The 17,773-nt window shown below is 37.4% G+C and overlaps 1 protein-coding gene across 4 annotated transcripts in view; it reads right to left on the bottom strand.

Moving 5' to 3' along the window:
• LOC102033021 (dystrophin) overlaps positions 1 to 17,773 on the bottom strand; it is a 391,913-nt gene that overhangs the window by 126,720 nt on the left and 247,420 nt on the right. For all 4 annotated transcript variants that reach the window (XM_031063886.1, XM_005429311.2, XM_031063887.1 and 1 more), the window contains exon 17: positions 2,940 to 3,018. In XM_031063886.1, coding sequence (XP_030919746.1) covers positions 2,940 to 3,018 — 79 coding nt within the window. The remainder of the gene's footprint in view (positions 1 to 2,939; positions 3,019 to 17,773) is intronic.

The following is a 17,773-nucleotide window of genomic DNA, read 5'->3' as shown; positions in this document are numbered from 1 at the left end:
GGAAAAGAATGTTGAACTGCATGAAAAGACAATGGAGAAAAACTCTCTAATTTAAAAATGCCACAAATAAGAATACTTTTTTTTTTTGCTTTTACACTCCTTATCTCTCTAGCTCACACCTTCTTTCCAATCTCTTTCAGAAATAGCTCTGTGAATAGCCCTTAGAACAGGCTGTAAGTGCTTAGAAACAGGGACTACCTCTTGATTTCTTGCCTCACAGGACATGACAAAAATGAGGTCCCTGCATCACTCCCCCATTACTTTTGTGCTAGGTTTTCAACAGCCCCATGCACCTTCAGTTTCAACCAAGCAGAAAAAGACAGATGATGCTATAATTTCTATGTATAAAATAATAACAAGCACATGAAAAAGTTACCGTGATTAGCAGATCATATTTATTTCTTTCTGATAAGAGAGAAATGTAATTCAGTCACTGATTTTATGTGACCTTGACTGCAGTGCCAGCCTCTTTGCAGAACTACTTAAAGGTATATCAACTATAAAAGATAATTTTTCATGTAAGAATATAAACAGATATTATTACTTGTACCTTAAGGTGGGCAAGAATCTATGGAAGAGGGAAAGTGGATGCTCAGTAGGGAGGATGAACTGATTATTACTGGCAAATAAACTAGATGTGCAATAAGCAATAGATTGCCTATTTTCCTTACTGATTATAGTTTACACTGATCTTATGTGTATCTCAGCTCCTTAGATAAAAATGGTTTCAGAGTTTTGAGCTTATAAAATAAAACCATAAAAATTGCTATGATTAATCTTTTCACTGCTGTTGTCACAGACTGATCAACTTGGACTCTGTCTACCACGTACAGAAACTTAATCTACAAGCCATTAAATTCACTTTCATTCGACCTGCCTGATTTTGTTTGGCAACCTTTATGTCTGACTTGTTCACCCCCAAAAGTACAGCTGCAGAAAAACCACTAGTGCTGGATGGCAAGGACTGTGTCACCCTCTCCTGCAGTGCTTTCTCTCCCATAAATGTGCTTCCATCCATGCAAGGATGCAGCAGAGGTAGTAAAAAAGCATAAGAAGCATGTCAAAGCACGGTATTTTCCCTAGGCATTGTGATAGTACACGATAGTGGACGCTTTTGGAATTTGATGCTGATGAAAGATGGGACTGATGTATGTACTGGCAGTTTTCAGTGACTGCAGTTTTAGACTTGGGAAGGATTCTGCAGATGTTTTCAGAGCTTCAAATACCTAATTTTTGTATGCATGGGTAAGATTATGTATTTGCACACACATCTAAGGGAGAAGAACAAATAAGCAAATACAAATGCCCATTTTTCTAAGTGATAGTTGGACTATTTCCAAAATCAACACATTTTCACCTGACTCCTTTTCCTATAGTGATCATCAAGTGGAATGAGGTGTCCAGAATGATGTCCACAATTTACTGGCTCTAATTAGTTACTAAGAAGAATAATGTCTCACTGGTGGTGGGTGGGCCAAAAGAGGTGACTATCATACACTGATCATCTTTTAGATTGATTTAGTTTAGCAATAGCAAGGCAGAATGGGCCGAGGAAAATTGTCTGACTGCACTCAATACCAGCACAAAGACAGCTTGATCAGTGTGATAATGCAGTGCAGGTCACTCTAGTCTCTTCCAGGCTTGCTTAATTTACCCTACAGATTTATTCTTTCACCAAGAATACACCATGGGTCACAAGGAAAAACAGGTATGTGCTTAAATATTGTGTTTATGTCATATATTCATGGCTCTTGCACATTCAGGCTTGGCAAGTTTGATTTGCAGTTACGTATATTGAACTGATAAAGTAATTCCCAGTGATCAACAATTAAAGAAAAGTGGGTTAGAAAGAAATAATAAAAATAGGGCTTATTTCTTCATAGGATTATCATTTGACAAAAGAAGGTCCAGGGTTGAATCAGCCTGCATTTGTCTTATATGGCACAACATCAACCTTGGTTTTGATTTTGCAGGACATCCTGCTGAGCATTTTCAGTTTCCCATCAAGATCTTCACTGGGAAAATGGTTAACCTATTAAAATTACAAGGCAGTATCAGCTGAAGAAAAGTTTGTCCTCTATCCCACTGTGAACGTAGCTGTGCAATAATAGCAACATCTATTTCCAATGCCTGGATAGCTTGTCCCTCTGCATGTAGGAGACCATTATCCTGTGACTGTGTTCTCTTCTGCTGATACAATCTCTTAAATAAAGCTCTACTGTTTACTTTCCTTAATTGAAGTACAATGGAAAAGACATGGCCTTTAAGAAGCTTCACTTTAGTCACTGCCTTGGAGCTTTGAAGGTATTTCAAGTTGTCTTTCAGTGTACTTCAAAACATCCTTGATAAAAGAATGCGTGTGGAGGTGAAGTGGGAATTTTGCTGGCAATTATATTTTATGCAGAGTTGTAAAAAGTTTACTCAGCTGCCATTCCTCTGCCAACTTTCTCACCCCAGTTTTTATCCTTTCACTGCTCTGCTAAGTGATCAAATCCTAGAAAATTTTTTTCTTGTATATATGGTTTTGCCCCTTTTTGGAGCTGAACATTTCTTTAAACAGAAAAACCAAATCTGTGTTGTTTTGGGGGTTTTTGAGGGGGGTTTAATGCTTTCTGGATTAAAATAATCAGAAACTCTTTTAAACATAATTTTCATTTACTAGTCCTAAAGGAAGCCCCCAAATGAAGATGAGCCTTGCAGAGATAGAAGTGGGGACAAGGAGACATGATAACAGCAGATGTTTTTCTTTTACTCTGGACCTGGACAATATGAACATATTTAACATTCCTCTGCACCCAGGGAAGAGAAAATAAAAGAAAACAATTGTAATATAGTCTAAAATAGAAACTCATAACAACAACTAGCACATGGCTACGAAATTATCAATTAAACGTGTATGCAAACTGCTCAAGAAGAATGGGAAACAAGAAATCACTCACTGGTAAGAAAATGCTGGGAAGTAGGGCCAAAATCCCTGTGAGCTTCATGCAGTTGCTTGATGCGCTCATCAACGGCCACCTGTTAGGAGAAAAAAATGACTTTTACAGACAAGAAACAAAGACCAATTATAGTCAGGTCATTTTTTTATTAGTGAACATTCAGTTTAAAATTAAGCAGTTTCCTGCAACAAATGTTATCCTTCAGAGTCTTCAGATGAGATGAAATGTGTCACTGGAAAAAAATAAGGAATAAAAAAAGGGTTTTTTTTCTGTTGTCCCCATCTTAACTGATGCTAGGAGAAGCTGAAAATGAAAAGGCTGATAAATAAAGGTAAAGCAAATTGGCCTGACATTATGTACCTGAAAATAGTATGACTGCTGCTTGTCAATATTGAAGTCAGAATATCCATCTGTTAATAATATTTCTAAACTACTTCTAAAGTACTTTTGAGAGTACAGTATTATAAATCAGCACATGAAATATAATCTCATTTAATGTGGACAGGATAACCATATTTCAACCAAGTGCTGAAATGAGGTTAACCAAAAGAGAGCAGCTGGTACAAACATTTTGATGTTCTTTTAATCATCAAACCTTTCCTCAGAACAGACCTTTGAAGAACATGTTCCTAAGGTTTTGTTGGGTTGGTGTACTGCATGAAAACAAACAATAGTTTAGGACTTAGTTTAGGTCCAGTTTTTCAGTGGTTTAATAGACTGTTAGTTACATAAAAAGTCTTTGTCTCACTTCCTCGAACTCATGATAAACTATGACACATGACAGATAGATAATAAGAACTTTTAACTTTAAACAACTCATCTTTAAAACAATACCCCATAAGTTAACACAACCCATCAACAAACTATAGGAAAACTTATAGAAGACACTTCCTTCATGTTAACAGAGTTCCCCAGGTGGCTGTTATTCATCACAAAATTAAGACCCACAAAAAACCTGTTTTTTTCCTCTTATGGAGAAATCTCCATAACCTTAACAAGAGGGACTTCTCTCCCTAAACTAAACAAAACTATTTTAGAGGTAATAAACTAACTAAAACTTTTAGGTTTTGTTTCTTTACATTATCAATGAAAATAAAATTTGGGGGGAGAAAAAGTATTCTGAAAAGTTTATTTTATTCTTACTACCTTTTTTCCTTTTAGCTACTTTTTATAAAATTTTCTTTATGCTCTTTTAAAGTTTTGAACCTACTTTACCTTTCTCCTAATTCTGTCTCACAACAGGAAGTAAACACATTAGTTAGGAAATCTCAAAATTAGTAAAATCTTAAATTAACAAAGCAAAACCACTACAGACTGGTTTTGTCTTTACCCTTGAAAATCTCAGCGGAGTATTGAGCAAGTGGCCAAAAGGGGGTGGTTGCAAAATGATTCCCTGACATATGAGTGTCATCTGCTAGTCTCTTTATAGCCTGTATGCTAGAAGGATGTCATGAAGTTAGACCTAAGAGTGGGATTAGATAAAACAAGGAAAAAACCCCCTTGAAAGTAATGATAGAATAATTTTGAAATGTAATAAAGTAACTGATAGGAAGCAGGTTCACTTAAACATTGCCTGTAAATAAAAGTGTTCCATCAACACTGGCAAAGCAGAAGGTAAGTGTATTTTAATTTACCTAATTGTGATATACATAACAAGGAAACAAATAGGTTGCACAAGTAAATTGTGATATACATAACAAGGAAACGAATAGGTTGCACAAGTAAAAAGCAATCCACATTTTAAAACTTTCAGAGAATTTTTTGATTGGTGTTAGGAGGGAACTATTGTATAGTAACTGGGCATGACACATTTGGAAGGGAAAAATTTAAAATGGTAGAATGAATGAGCTATTTGATATGACTGTGTGTGTTTGCCAGATAACCCCTAGACTCCAAAATCTTCTTTAACTAAGCAATAGCAATTTACTGCCAAGACATGATTTATTTGCTTACAATTTTAAAACTAACACCATAAGCAAAAATACCCATTTGCTTTCTTTCCTCAAACCACTTTTCAGGTGCTTTTCCTGCAGCTCCCTTCATTTCTATGCCATCTTTTCTGGCTTCCCACTGAATTGCAAGAACAGATGTTTCTGTTAAGCAATGCTTCATACCAGGGACTGACTTTGAGCTTGAGTTCACACCCAATTCACTGCACAGATACAAGCTGGGGAAGTCTGTAAGTGCACAGAAAACCACAAAAAGGGCTGCTTCTGGTCATCAGTAGAATTAGCTTAAGAACAGAATAGTTAACTGAAGTGCTATTATTTTAAACCAAGAAATAACCTTTCAATGAAGACTAGAAAGATAATCTTAAACATACCTAAACACATGCAAATAAAGCCACTGGAAAAATGTAATGAAAATGCATATACTCTTTAGAATTGTCTTAAAATTACCTCATAGCATACTTATTTTGTCATTAGGAAATATTGGTTAATAAAGAACTATATGGCTCTTCCTTTATATTAGTACATATTTTCATTAAGTCAGCCAGGATGGAAAAAGTTTTTGCTGGCATGAAAAATCCCTAAAGAGATTGAGAACTTTACAAACACACAGTGGGGAGCAGTGTTTCATATAGGAAAATTTCAACAGCCAAAGAGTGGTCAGCAAAGAGCATGGGAACCCTTTAGTACACATGACCACTGCCAGCACACAGCCTATACAACTTCTGTAAGTGTGCTGAAACTGAGAATTCCAATCCCTTAAAAACATCCAGATAACCTTTAAACTGCACAAAATTATTAACCTGAAGATTTTTAGCCGTATATGTACATCAGCAAAATAAAATACCTTACACACTTCAGGGTTAACTTTCCAACTGAACAACTTTGGATGCGAGCCAGGAAATACTTCTTTCGAGAGGTAGATTTTGTCAATACAGAGAAGAAGAAAACACTGACAAATGTTGAGAATTCTCCAGGAAATATCACCTGAGAGTACAAAACGTTATTCCACTCGCCTCCCAGGAAATGCCACTTGCTGATGTGTTGGCATACTACCTTTTAGGTAAAAGACAGTAAAAGATGAACTCACTTTTGGTGGTAGAGCAAGGAAGATTATTGCAGTCAGTTTCTATTAATTTTATCAAAACTAACACATAAATGGTAAAATAACAGAAATTGAACCCACAGTAACTCAGATAATGGTGTACAACAAAAACCCACTGAAACAATCCTTGCTTAAACAGAAGAATGTGTCTCTGGTCCAATAAAATCAGATTTGGATTTGACTTAGTGACTTATACATCAACAGTCTGAGGAAGGAGATTCTATCCATATAAGTCTTCATAAATGTTTCATGATTCTTCAAAGAAATTCTCATTGGCATGTCAAAGTGTTTCTTATTTTTCAGAAACAAGCCATAGGTAATTCCCAAATTTTAGAATTTTTTATTGTTATTGTTTTTCCTTCAAATCAAGGGAAATAGGCTCCTACAAGACAAGCACAAACAGTATCTCTTGTATTTTTGTATGCTATGCTCTGAACCAAGAGCAGTTAGAACAAAATGTGAACAACTGGAGCCTTGTGGTGTGGGAAGAAAACTGCAAAATTTTCAAGCCCATTCAAGCATTCATTTTCCTTGCTTTAAAGGGAAGAAAAAAAAGGTGTGGTGTTAATGAAGGAAAACATTCTCTTCTGATTTCAATAGTATTGGCTTAGCCATGAAAAAAATACTACTTTAAAGGTACTGTTACCAGAATGTAACATACACAGAATGGGTAAAGCTGGAAGGGCCCACAGTGGTCATCTGGTCCAATCTCCATGGGATGGAACTGTGGATTTCATTTGGGTACCTTTCAGGTAAAACTCCACAGTATTCCTCTGCAAGAACCCTTAAAAATAAATAAATGGATTTCTAAAAAGTCAGCTATTGCTTTATCATGATGTGAGAATTTGATTTAAACAGAACTAATATAAAAATATTTTTTAAACTAATTTTTACATAAAAGCAAGCATCAGAACTTTCTGTAATTGGGATACTTGGACCGTTGCTTTTCTTCACTGGGGATGCATGCTTGAAAAGACATGCATTTCCATTATTTATTTAATCCAATGTTTTATATAACATTGATCTTCTTTCAATCGTAACAAATGAAAGAACCACAGCAGTGCAGTAAATATACTCGAGATTGAAGATGGTAATATTAAAGATCCTGTACTGATTTTAAGTGATATTGACATGGTACAGAAACAGCTTCTGCTAAAAAAATTGGCAAGAAAAAAAAGTAAAGTCTTTCTCCTTTAAAGGCTTTGAAAACATTTGATGAAACGAGTTCTGTTTCCCATCCCTTGGATTCAGCCCTGTGAACTGAATCTATAATCAAATTCTGAAAAACAAATTAAGACAATAACAAAAGCAAAGCTCTGCCATGCAGTCGTTAGCAATAGTTTCAAGTGCTTTACCTAATGTGGGGTTCAACCTTGACAACATTTTTCGAACAGCTCCACTGCAGTCAGAATAAGGATTTGATGGATTTAACTTGGGTCTACTACTACATTCTGGGGGGGAGGGGGGGGGGATGGGATTTTTCTTATTTTTTTTCATTTTTTGAGGTTTAACTGAGAATATATTTATGATATATAAAGCATTCTTTTGTGTTTACAGCCACACTGCAAAGCAGGCCTAGATCAAGAAGGAAAGCTGTTTAACTCTCACTATTTTCCATGTTCTCAAAAAGTACCCAACAGCAGCTGTCCAGGAGTGCTGGAGTTGCTGAAATACTCCAAGATGTGCTGGAAGAAGGAGGTACATCCACCATGTTACTGAAGTTGTGCCTGCAAACAAGGAGTGGCCTCAGCAAAGAGCTATAGGAATGGTCTCTCTGTCAATCCATCAACCTTTGCCCTCTTGGATCTACCAATACTACAGACACATAAGAGCCCTGGTTTAGCTGTGGTATAACCCTGCCACAGCCTTGCCCATGGCTTTGATTTTCAACTGAACAAGTTCAGTGGAGGAAATTTCTCCCAGGGTTCTTATCTGAGCTCTGACTGTGGCTGAATTATCCAGCAATGAGGGGCTGCATGAGCCAGGGGGACTGCTTGGGTGCCTCTCTGTGCTCAGCACTCTCAGGGAATTCACATTCAGTGAACTTGGCAAGGAATTTATTAAAAAAATACATGAAAGTGTGCAAGTAGCAATTTTTACTACTTATTAACATGAAGCGGCAGAAATGAAATCACTAGTTTAAAAATTGCTAAATCTAAAGAGTTAAGACAACTGTTGAATGGCTGGGTTTCTGAGGAAAAATAGCAAGAAAAGATAGAAAGAATAGAAGATTCTCATCTAAACAGCTATATTTAGTGCAGCAGCAAAAGGACACAAAATCTCCTTTTTCTTTTTGGTCAAAATTTGCTTCACCAAAAGCTGTTCTCACAAAAAGAGAAGGGCAATTTTCTGTATCAATCAGCATGCATCCACACAATACTTATTAAAATAACACTCCTTTAATTTCCTCACCACATTCATAGCATTTCCACAGCCTCCTGACCTTGACTCCAACCAAGCACAGCCAATTTGCCTGCATATCAAAGGAAACCCGCTCCTACAAGACCCTCTTTAATGTTGCCCAGCAATTCTCCTCCCAAGAGCTGAAAAGCTTCTTTCTTTGCTCTCACTGAGCCAGAGCTGTCAAAGCAGTGCGAGGCTGTTCTTCACAAATCAATAAACAGAAAGATCTGATCTGCTGTACTTCTAATAGCTACCGAATTCAGTCACTCACTGCTCCTCGTCCATTAGGAGATAAAGATGGATTTAAATAAGCACACTTTGTGCTGTTAATGAGGAACAGCAGGGGGGAAAGGCAATTGATAGCCATTGTTCCCAGCTGCTGAAGTTCAGGTTTAAGTCTCGACATTTAGTGAGTTGAAAAATCGGCTAAGGACAATTAGTTTTCTGGTGAAAAGTTCAGTGTTCTGAAATATTTTGAGAGTGTAAAAATGGGCTTATTTTCCACATTAAAGAAAAAAAAATAGATAAGTACAATGCTATTTGCATGCATTTACAGCTGTTACAAAGAGTAAATTCAAATTTCTGGGTCATGGTGGGACTGTATATTTCAGCAGATTGAAATCTGAGTGACTTCATACAATTCCTCTTTCAGTAAAAAAAAAACAAACCCAAACATAAGAAATAGTAGAGCACATGTATTGTACTTTGACTGCTTTTTTATATTTTCAGATGAAATGAGAATAAAATGTAATATAAATTCAGGAAACATCTTAAAGCTTGGGGCACAGAGCCTTAGAAAACAGTAAATAAAAGAATGATCTCCCTGAATTAATATGTCTACTGTGAATAAGCAGCTATCACTTCTTAGGATTTTGTTTTATAATCATAAATCTGTGCACTTTGGCCCTTGTGTATCTCTATGCCTGAGGAAAGAAAGTTAGGTCTTTAAATAACAAAACCATCCAAATTTGGAGAGAATAAAACAGTTGTAAACCATGTGAAATCTTAAGAACAAATATCTTTAGGAAACAATTCTCTTAGGAAATGTTACTTGTTTTGTTTTGGATAAAAGATATTCTCTCATCTGATATCCCCACTGCTCCCATTGGAGCCATCACACAAGCTGGTGGAGGTTCTGCAGGGCCTTTCACATCACTCTGTGCTCCTCATTTCTATCCATGAACTTTCTTAGGGTATAAAATATTTTATGAAACCAGTATGAGCTGAGAATGGGCTCAGCCTTTCAAAGGTACTAGAAACTGCTGTGCTGCCCTCCATTCTGGAGCATTTCTTAACAAAGCTTTCAAATTCTTGAGTGTCCAATTCTTTATTAATATTGCTTTTTGTATGCAATTTAATCAACTATTTTTTTCTGACAGATTCCCTGCTGTGTTCCTTTTATAGTATACCAATAAGCTAATTTTACAAACATTGATATTTAGCAACTGTTTTTCTCAGAAAGCAGCACTACACCAATTAAAAAGTTTACAATTTATAATTTACATCAGCTTCAAATTCAAATAAATAAATACCCATTTAGACACCCTAGCAGATTTCAGTCCAGGTGGGCTGTGGCTTGCCTAACCACATCTCTGAACTCTTGGACAGTGCTTCTATATTTCTCCATGGTTATCTGTCCCTGTCCAAGCTTCCTCTTTCTGTGCAGTGCCTTTTTTGAGTTTAAGTTTTGCAAGGAGCTCCTTGTTCATGCACACAGGACTCTGGGCACTCTTTCTGGACTCCCTGCTGTTCAGGATGGACAAGTTTTGAGCTTTCAAGGAAGTGATCCTTCCTCATCATTGAACTTTCTTGGACCTCTCTTACTTGCAGGGGTTTATCCCGTGGGATTCTTCCAAGCAGATCCCTGAAGAGGACCAGGTCTGCTCTCCTGGAATCCAGCCTGTGCTCTCATGGTCACTGCAGCCAGCAGTGCTTTGCCTTTCACCCTCCCAGTGAGCCTCTCCTTGTTTGTGAGTATGAGCTCCATCAGAGCCTCTGTCTGGAAAATCCTCCATCAGGGATTTTCCCAGGAGCTCACTGCATTGCATGCAGCCTGCTGTGCTCTCTCTCCAGCAAACAATCTGCTCCCCCATGGATGCTGTTTCTGCTTGCCTGTAAAAGGCCTCGACCCCTTGCTCTGCAGGGTTAGGTGGCCTGCAGCAGACACCCACTGCAGTGTCACCCACACTGCTCTGCTCCTTAATGCTCAGCCACGAGTTCTCAAGAGCTCTTTTTCCAGCATATCATTCCTACTTTAAAGCTCTTCTGTATCTGTTCTATGTCCCCATAAAACAAACTCCTTGGAGCTCTGACTGTGCAGACCTATAGATCCAGGGATTTCTCTTCTGCCTTCAGCAGAAAGCTGGAACTATATATACTCTTAGTTCAGTATTGTAAGCTGGGGAAAAGAGAAACTAAAATGTATAGGCTACCCTGAACCTCTGGGAGGTTATTGATCTTAAAATGAATCTAACTTTGATGCAGTTTGACATTTTCAAAGTCAATGGGAGCTGGGTGCCTGCAACCAGGGAGAGAATGTGTTCTGTGGTAAGTAAAACTGTCTAGTGAGGAGCTCAGCATGGCACATATTCTTCCTGAGATCAAATCTGACTTCTGAGATCCAGGCACCTGCATACCTTCATACTATACACTTTGAAATGTTTCCACATCATTTTTTATCTTTTTTAAGCAGCATTCTGGTCTATCCTTCAGGATTATTCAACATCCATATGGCTTTTAGGTGGTATATTGTAGTCATCTCTGGGCCCCACAACCAAGACACATGGATCAGCTGCAGGAATGAGCCTGAAGGAATCTACAAGAATGATGGTGGCCTACAGCAAAGGATTGAGTGGACAATTGCAATTAAAACTGAGGAACAGAAGTCTCATGGAATCAGAAAAGAGGGATAGATCTGAAGTGAGTCCCCTCTATTTTGCACTGTGAATATCAAAATTTCTGCTGTGTCAGTGATATTAAATCTTATTAAATTGTGCTAAAACACAGGACATTTGGAGGGTTTTGGATTATAAATTATGATAAGCATTATTCACAAAAAAAAACAAAACCCAACCTTCTATGTGTTTTCCTCATTACATATGTTAAATAACATAAGGATTTAGGAAAAGGCTAAAGCATTATTATGATTCTGTTGCTGCTGAAACATGACTCCTTTTAGGCTCTAACCATCTACTGTTCCTGCCCTAACAGGGTTGTTTGATACATGGGGTTTTTCAGGAATTTTTGCTTCCTTTTGGGGCATGCACAGAAAACAACATAATGCATAACATGGTTATGTCTCCTTAACGTGCAATTCTAAAGACATAAAAAAAGGGTTTTCCTGTGGCCTTTTTTATTTATTTTGCTTCTCTGATAAAAACCTGTTATTTCTCATCACTATAGTTTTTATACTTTTGAAATAGAACTGACTCCTTTCTATTCTCTTTAAAAGTATTTCCAAAAGATTTAAAATAATTTCTTTTTTGTAATTCATTTGAGAATGATCTTTATTAATGTTTCATAATCCATCCCTAAGTTAAAACCATACTCTCTCTTGACAAGATTTTATGGTTCTCTTGATTTTCTTTTACCCCATTTCTGGTTTTCCCTCTCATTAAACCAATAAAAAAATAATAAATTCATGCTGCACTGAGAATACCATTGTTTCTGAAAGGTCAGGTAACATACACTGTTTTTGTCCCAAGGGAAATGGTTCTCTGGTGACTTAGGGAACTGTAAGTAGAATGTCACGCAAGGAATGTTTTATATCTGCCCCAGAACAAATGCCTGTGCAATAATCCTGTATTGGTTCAGCATCACCAGTGAAGATTATTCTTTTATAGTTCTAGTTACATTTCCTCACTTTCATTGATCTTTCTTTATATTAGTTTTATTGCTCCTTTTCCCCAGATTTGTGAATTTCTTGTGCCATTACTAGCATTAGTTTTGGGAATAGTTGCTCATAAGTGCAAGTAAGAATTCTCATAGTGTGGACCTGTACTTAATGCAGGTTACTTCTAAAAGAAACAGAGGCTTCAGTCAGTATTGTCTTTATTCAGCACTACTTTTAGCTGATTACCATTTCAAAGATTTTTCTTTCACCACCTTCAGCTCCCTTCACTCATTTGCCCTCTGATTCCTCTGGGAACTATCATCCCATCAGTATTCAAGAGACTTTGATGTTCAGTCCTGTTTTTTCACCATTTCCCCATTTCCCCATTCTTGTCTTCTTAATTTGTTGTTGAGCATCTTCATTCACTTTTATAATTTCAATTCACACTCCCAAACCCATGTTGCTACCCTAAATGCAGTGAAAATACATTTTTCATAATTATGTAGTAAACCTCTCAATTTTAGCCAATAATATTTATAGATAAGAGCTGAAGAATTGCTTAGACTGTGCTGTTACGTACATAATACCATGGAAGAACAGATACAGGGAAGTCTGTGTGAATTATTTTCATTCTAACTCAGGAGTTGTAAGGTGAGAGAGCCAAAAGCCTTTTCCTCAATCAAAAATTAAGAGAAATATGCATATCCTTAGACAATTCTGCTTATACTGAGACATACAACTCAGAATAACCCTGTAAAAATATGTATAAATTTGAATTTTATAGAGCTTAGTTTTCCTGAGTGAGTTTGCGTGCTGAGGAGGGGACTCTGCTGAAGCATGGAGGAAGAGGGATACAGAAGGTTTAGGAGATGGTGGAAGATAAGACAAAAATGTTCTTTACAGGGGTACATTCTAGGGTAATAATGTACAAAAAGGATTCTACATGCAGCAGCCATTGTATTAATCCTCTATCTCTTCTCTTCTGTATTTTCTGCTCTCTCCTTCTGTTCCTCTTTGAGACTTACACCAATAGTGATAAATCTGTTCACTCTAAATAATCCTTAGTCCTAAGAATATCCCAAATACATCATATCTTTGGTTTCCTTTTTAGCTGTGCAGGGTGAAACAAGTAGGACAATGTCAGCTGGGACACTTTTATTACAATGTGATCTATCCACATTGTTTGTTTGTTCCATCCACATTCTTACATCTGGAAATCTCAAGAGTATAATACTCTGTTTCAAGATGACTGAAACTACTTTGTCAATCAAGTGCTGACACGGCATGAAAAGAAAAACTTCATTTCATGAGATTACTGGGTAGAGGGATTAAGCAAACTTTTATTTATTGTTCTTGTCCCATGAACCCTTTGAAGACAGCCTTTCAGTCTCAATGACTTCTGCAGAGTGTTCCATACCCCAGCAGCTGCTCAAGCTTGGGAGAACCACACAATCAGTGCTTGATGCTCCCTGTTATCTGGCACTCCTTTGAATACTGCTACAGCTCCTGACTTTGCACAAAAGCCTCTCTTTCTCCCTGGGGAAGACATGCATATGGCATGCTGAAAGATAATAAAATTACTTTAGGCAAATAACTGCTCAAATGGGAGCAATAGCTGATAGGATTGATATTGTGCTGATTGAAGATAATGGCAACACTCCTATAATAGTGTGATATGACTGGTGAGAGGAGCTGCCTTCATTCTGCAGCTGGCCAAAATCTGTGTATTTATGCCTCCTAATCTGTGAGTAAATTCAATTGACATGAAAGCAAAACCTGAGTCATATATAGCTCATACTGCTAAACCAAAATGTTAAAAACCTAATTTAAGTTGGAAGATACAGTCTCTGATTTCCAGTTTCTTCTATTTGAGAAGGTGCTGATAATGAACAAATGAATAAATAATGCTAAGCCACATCTTTACTGAGGATGTAGAATGGTACACAGTGAAGGTTAAAAGCTCCCCTGGCATGAAGGATCACAGTGTATGCATGCATGCAAGAAAACCATCACTTCATGTGTGTCAAAAACCCCATTATCATATATTGCACTTGCTAAGTGCCAGACATTTTGTTCCAGTAATTCCAGTAATGTTACATGCAGTTTTCATCTTAAATCTCTTTTCATTAGCCCTCTCTTTGAAAAGCTGAATGCCCTATTTACCACTGTCAATCTGTAAAGATCTCAGATGAAGCTGAAATCTTTGAAAATGGTTTTGTTCAACCCCCTGATCTATTCACATCTCACTGATTCAGGTCCTCCCACGAGCAGAGAGGGAGGGCTCTTCCTTCCCAGTGGAACAAAGCTCCAAGGTGCAACCCCACAGGAGGGGGTGGAATTAAAGCTAAGATATTTTGTATTTCCAGGAAAACTGTGACTGGTCTGCACTGACTATTGCCATTTCAAAGACTTCAGACATTGGTGCAAACATCAAACATACCTTTTTTTGCATATCAATTAGATAATGAATGGAACACTTGTGCATTTCATGGCAGAGTTGTTAAAATATATTTATCACCTGCACAGCTTCAAGCATGAGAAATAAAGTTTCACCTCCAGAAAATACATCACATTCTGAAAAATGCTTTTGTTGTTTATTATTGAATGCCATAAAAACCTCTCTTAAGTTTCCCAGCTTATTTTCAAAGTTGTTTTTTATAACTCCTCTCCTTCCCAAGTAAATAATTGATTTCTGTTTAGGCTTGCCTTACTACTCATCTGTTTCTAAAAACAGAGAATTGGGAAATTCAAAGAATAGAACTTGGAGAATTTAGACAGTAAGAAAGATGGAGATCCTGAGATGAAGTGCCACTGAAGGGGAGCGCAATTCAAGTTTGTGAAATGAGGAGTAAGGCTAAGAGAGAAGCAAAGACAAGATTTCCCACACAGACTGAAGCCAGACTCAAACCCTGAATTTGCAGTATCTGTACAGCAGCACCATATAATCCACTGACAAGCAGCTTAATTGGCAGTTACAAAACTTTAATTTACTAAGTCAGAAACCCTTTCTGAATGTCTAACTCACAAGCTGCTGTTATCACAGTGGCAGTTTGACACACGGCCTTCAAGCTAGGTAAATAAGGAACAAATTAGCATTCTCTTAAAAAATCTGTTTATGAAAGACTTAACTATGAAGGACATGCTCAAGAAAGAATTTCACAAGACTAAAAAAATAAAACCAACATGGTCTCATAACTCATAAAACTTAAGAGTGACGTCCTTCATTATTTCTATGAAAATACCTTTAAAAAGCAGTGAAAGAGCACTTTGAGCATGGTATGTACAGTTTAAGAAACAAAGATGGACTTGATCCCTTCAGTAAAACTGACACCTTATGCTAGAAGATCAGATTATATATTTTATAAAAAATTCATTAATACTTCTCAGATTGAAATTTATTTCAGTCAGGGGTTATAAAAGGCAAGAAACCCACCCAAGGCAACCCCATCAGTGTATGACAGTCCCTCCTGGAGCTGGCTGGTGTTGGCTCTGTCAGACATGGGGGAAGCTTCTGGCAGCTTCTCACAGAAGACAGAGTGGCTGATTTCTCCTTGTCCTTATTTTGACCCATGAGTCATTATAATACCCACTGAACTTTCCCCTGCTGAGGAGGGGACTGACAGAGCAGCTTTGGGGGCACCTGGCTTCCAGCCAGGGTCAGCCTACAGGAATACATCAGGATGGCCAGGATTTCTAAAGTAATCTGAAGGCAGAAATAAATGTATGTAAACTTTTTGACAAATTGTGTCAAATAAAAATAATTAGATCATCTGTAAAAAGCAAACAAAATTATGTTTGTTCAATATACTATTTACATCAATGAATTTATACATTTGAATGAGATATACAGGAGAATTTCAAGCTGCACTGAGTCTTGTGTGACTTTTTTTAGAATGGAATAATTTACAATCAGAAGTTTACAAATGGAAAATACAAAGATTTGACTGGGAGCTTTTGTGTTCACACTTACTTTTCTAAACTTAATGAAAACCCCATGGAATAAATTTGGGGGTGTTGAGCCGTTGAACTCTGAAACCTTTCCATCCTAGTAGGTTAGCTGTTCTCTGTCCATTCTGAACAATAATGTCAGCCCTTACTTTTAGTATTATGTAGATGAAACTTTGTTTCTGTTATATACATGTCCATACAAATTCTGTTAGTTCTTTGTTTTACTCATTCTCTTTGCCTATTAATATAGTTACATTAATTTTGTTATGCTTATTTAAATTTATCTCTTTAAAAACAAGGGTAAAACCTCTCTGTAGGAAGATTTTTCCTTTTCCCCTTCTCTTTCTACCACTAGAACTCACTGTCTGCAGATCCTGTTGCTATGTTCTGTCTTTCCTACCCTGGTAGTCTTTGCACAACCTTCATAGTCTTCCCTCACAGTCTCAGGAAAAACCCAAAACTCTAACCCACCCAAACCTGAGACAGAAGGCATTATTTAGACAGTCTATTCAGTCAGTAACAGTGAGATTCCTGTGAACACACAAACAAGTGCTTTGGTTACACACTGCTGGAATGGCAAAGCTAGCCTACAGTCCTGTGCCTGCTTTCCTGGCTGCAGAAGCCAAATTCCACTCTGATGATCTGTAAATGCTTTGGACTGGGTGATTTTTATCCTCTACAGTTGCCAGCAGTGGCAGACATGATGTTGTAAGGTAGCTACAAATCCCAAAGTAACTTTCCAAACTACAGTTTGAGATAGTTGAGATCTTGCAGAAGAGCTGGTGAACTGACCAGGGTGCAGTGAGAATGAAAAAACCTTGACTTTCCAAGCCTACAAGTATTTTAGAGAAAAACAGCCACAGTGAAACTGGAGCTGCATTTGATTTTGAAATGTATTTCCTTGTAGACCATTCCATGGCATTTCCCCAAGGGAATACTCTGTCAGTGTGTTTCTAGCTCAGCTGCCCATGCCATTACATTAATGTCTTATTATTTGGCATTTGTCATGTACAAGAGAAAACAATCATGACAATCAGGGAGGAAAAAGGAGAAAAAAGCAACAGCTGAGAAAGCAAGAGCACAGATCTTGTACTGTTAATGTTCATCATATGAGAGAACAACTGGCAGGATCATCTATCTTGAGAGTGCAGAATTTTTAAAGGAAAAACACAACTTTATAAGCTCATATGAGCAAAATGTACTAATTTCTTCATAGCTCTGATTATTTTAAAAGACTAATTTGCAAAGCATATAACACTTAAAGAGGTAAATCCTTGCTGCTGTAACTCTCACTTCCAACACCAACAAGAAGTTCCCCCACCTCCCATTTTGCTCCTCCTTCTCACCACTGCCCATTCCCCATTAGGTTCTGCTTGGGCTCCTGTTTTTTCCTTCATATTATCACATTCTGCATGTTTTCAGCTATTCTTCAGAGTTTAAGGGTCCTATTTTTTCTAGTCCTGCTTTCTGTGTTTCCTTCCTTTCTTACCTAGCAGTCATCCCCCCATCCCTGGAAGCATTCAGGGTCAGGTTGGTCAGGGCTCTGAGCAGCTGGGTCTGGTGGGAGACGTCCCTGATCACTGCAGAGGGTCTGCAG

This window comes from Geospiza fortis, unplaced genomic scaffold, assembly GCF_000277835.1.
Source record: "Geospiza fortis unplaced genomic scaffold, GeoFor_1.0 scaffold331, whole genome shotgun sequence".
Taxonomy (NCBI): domain Eukaryota; kingdom Metazoa; phylum Chordata; class Aves; order Passeriformes; family Thraupidae; genus Geospiza; species Geospiza fortis.
This window is presented reverse-complemented; position numbering and strand designations above follow the sequence as displayed.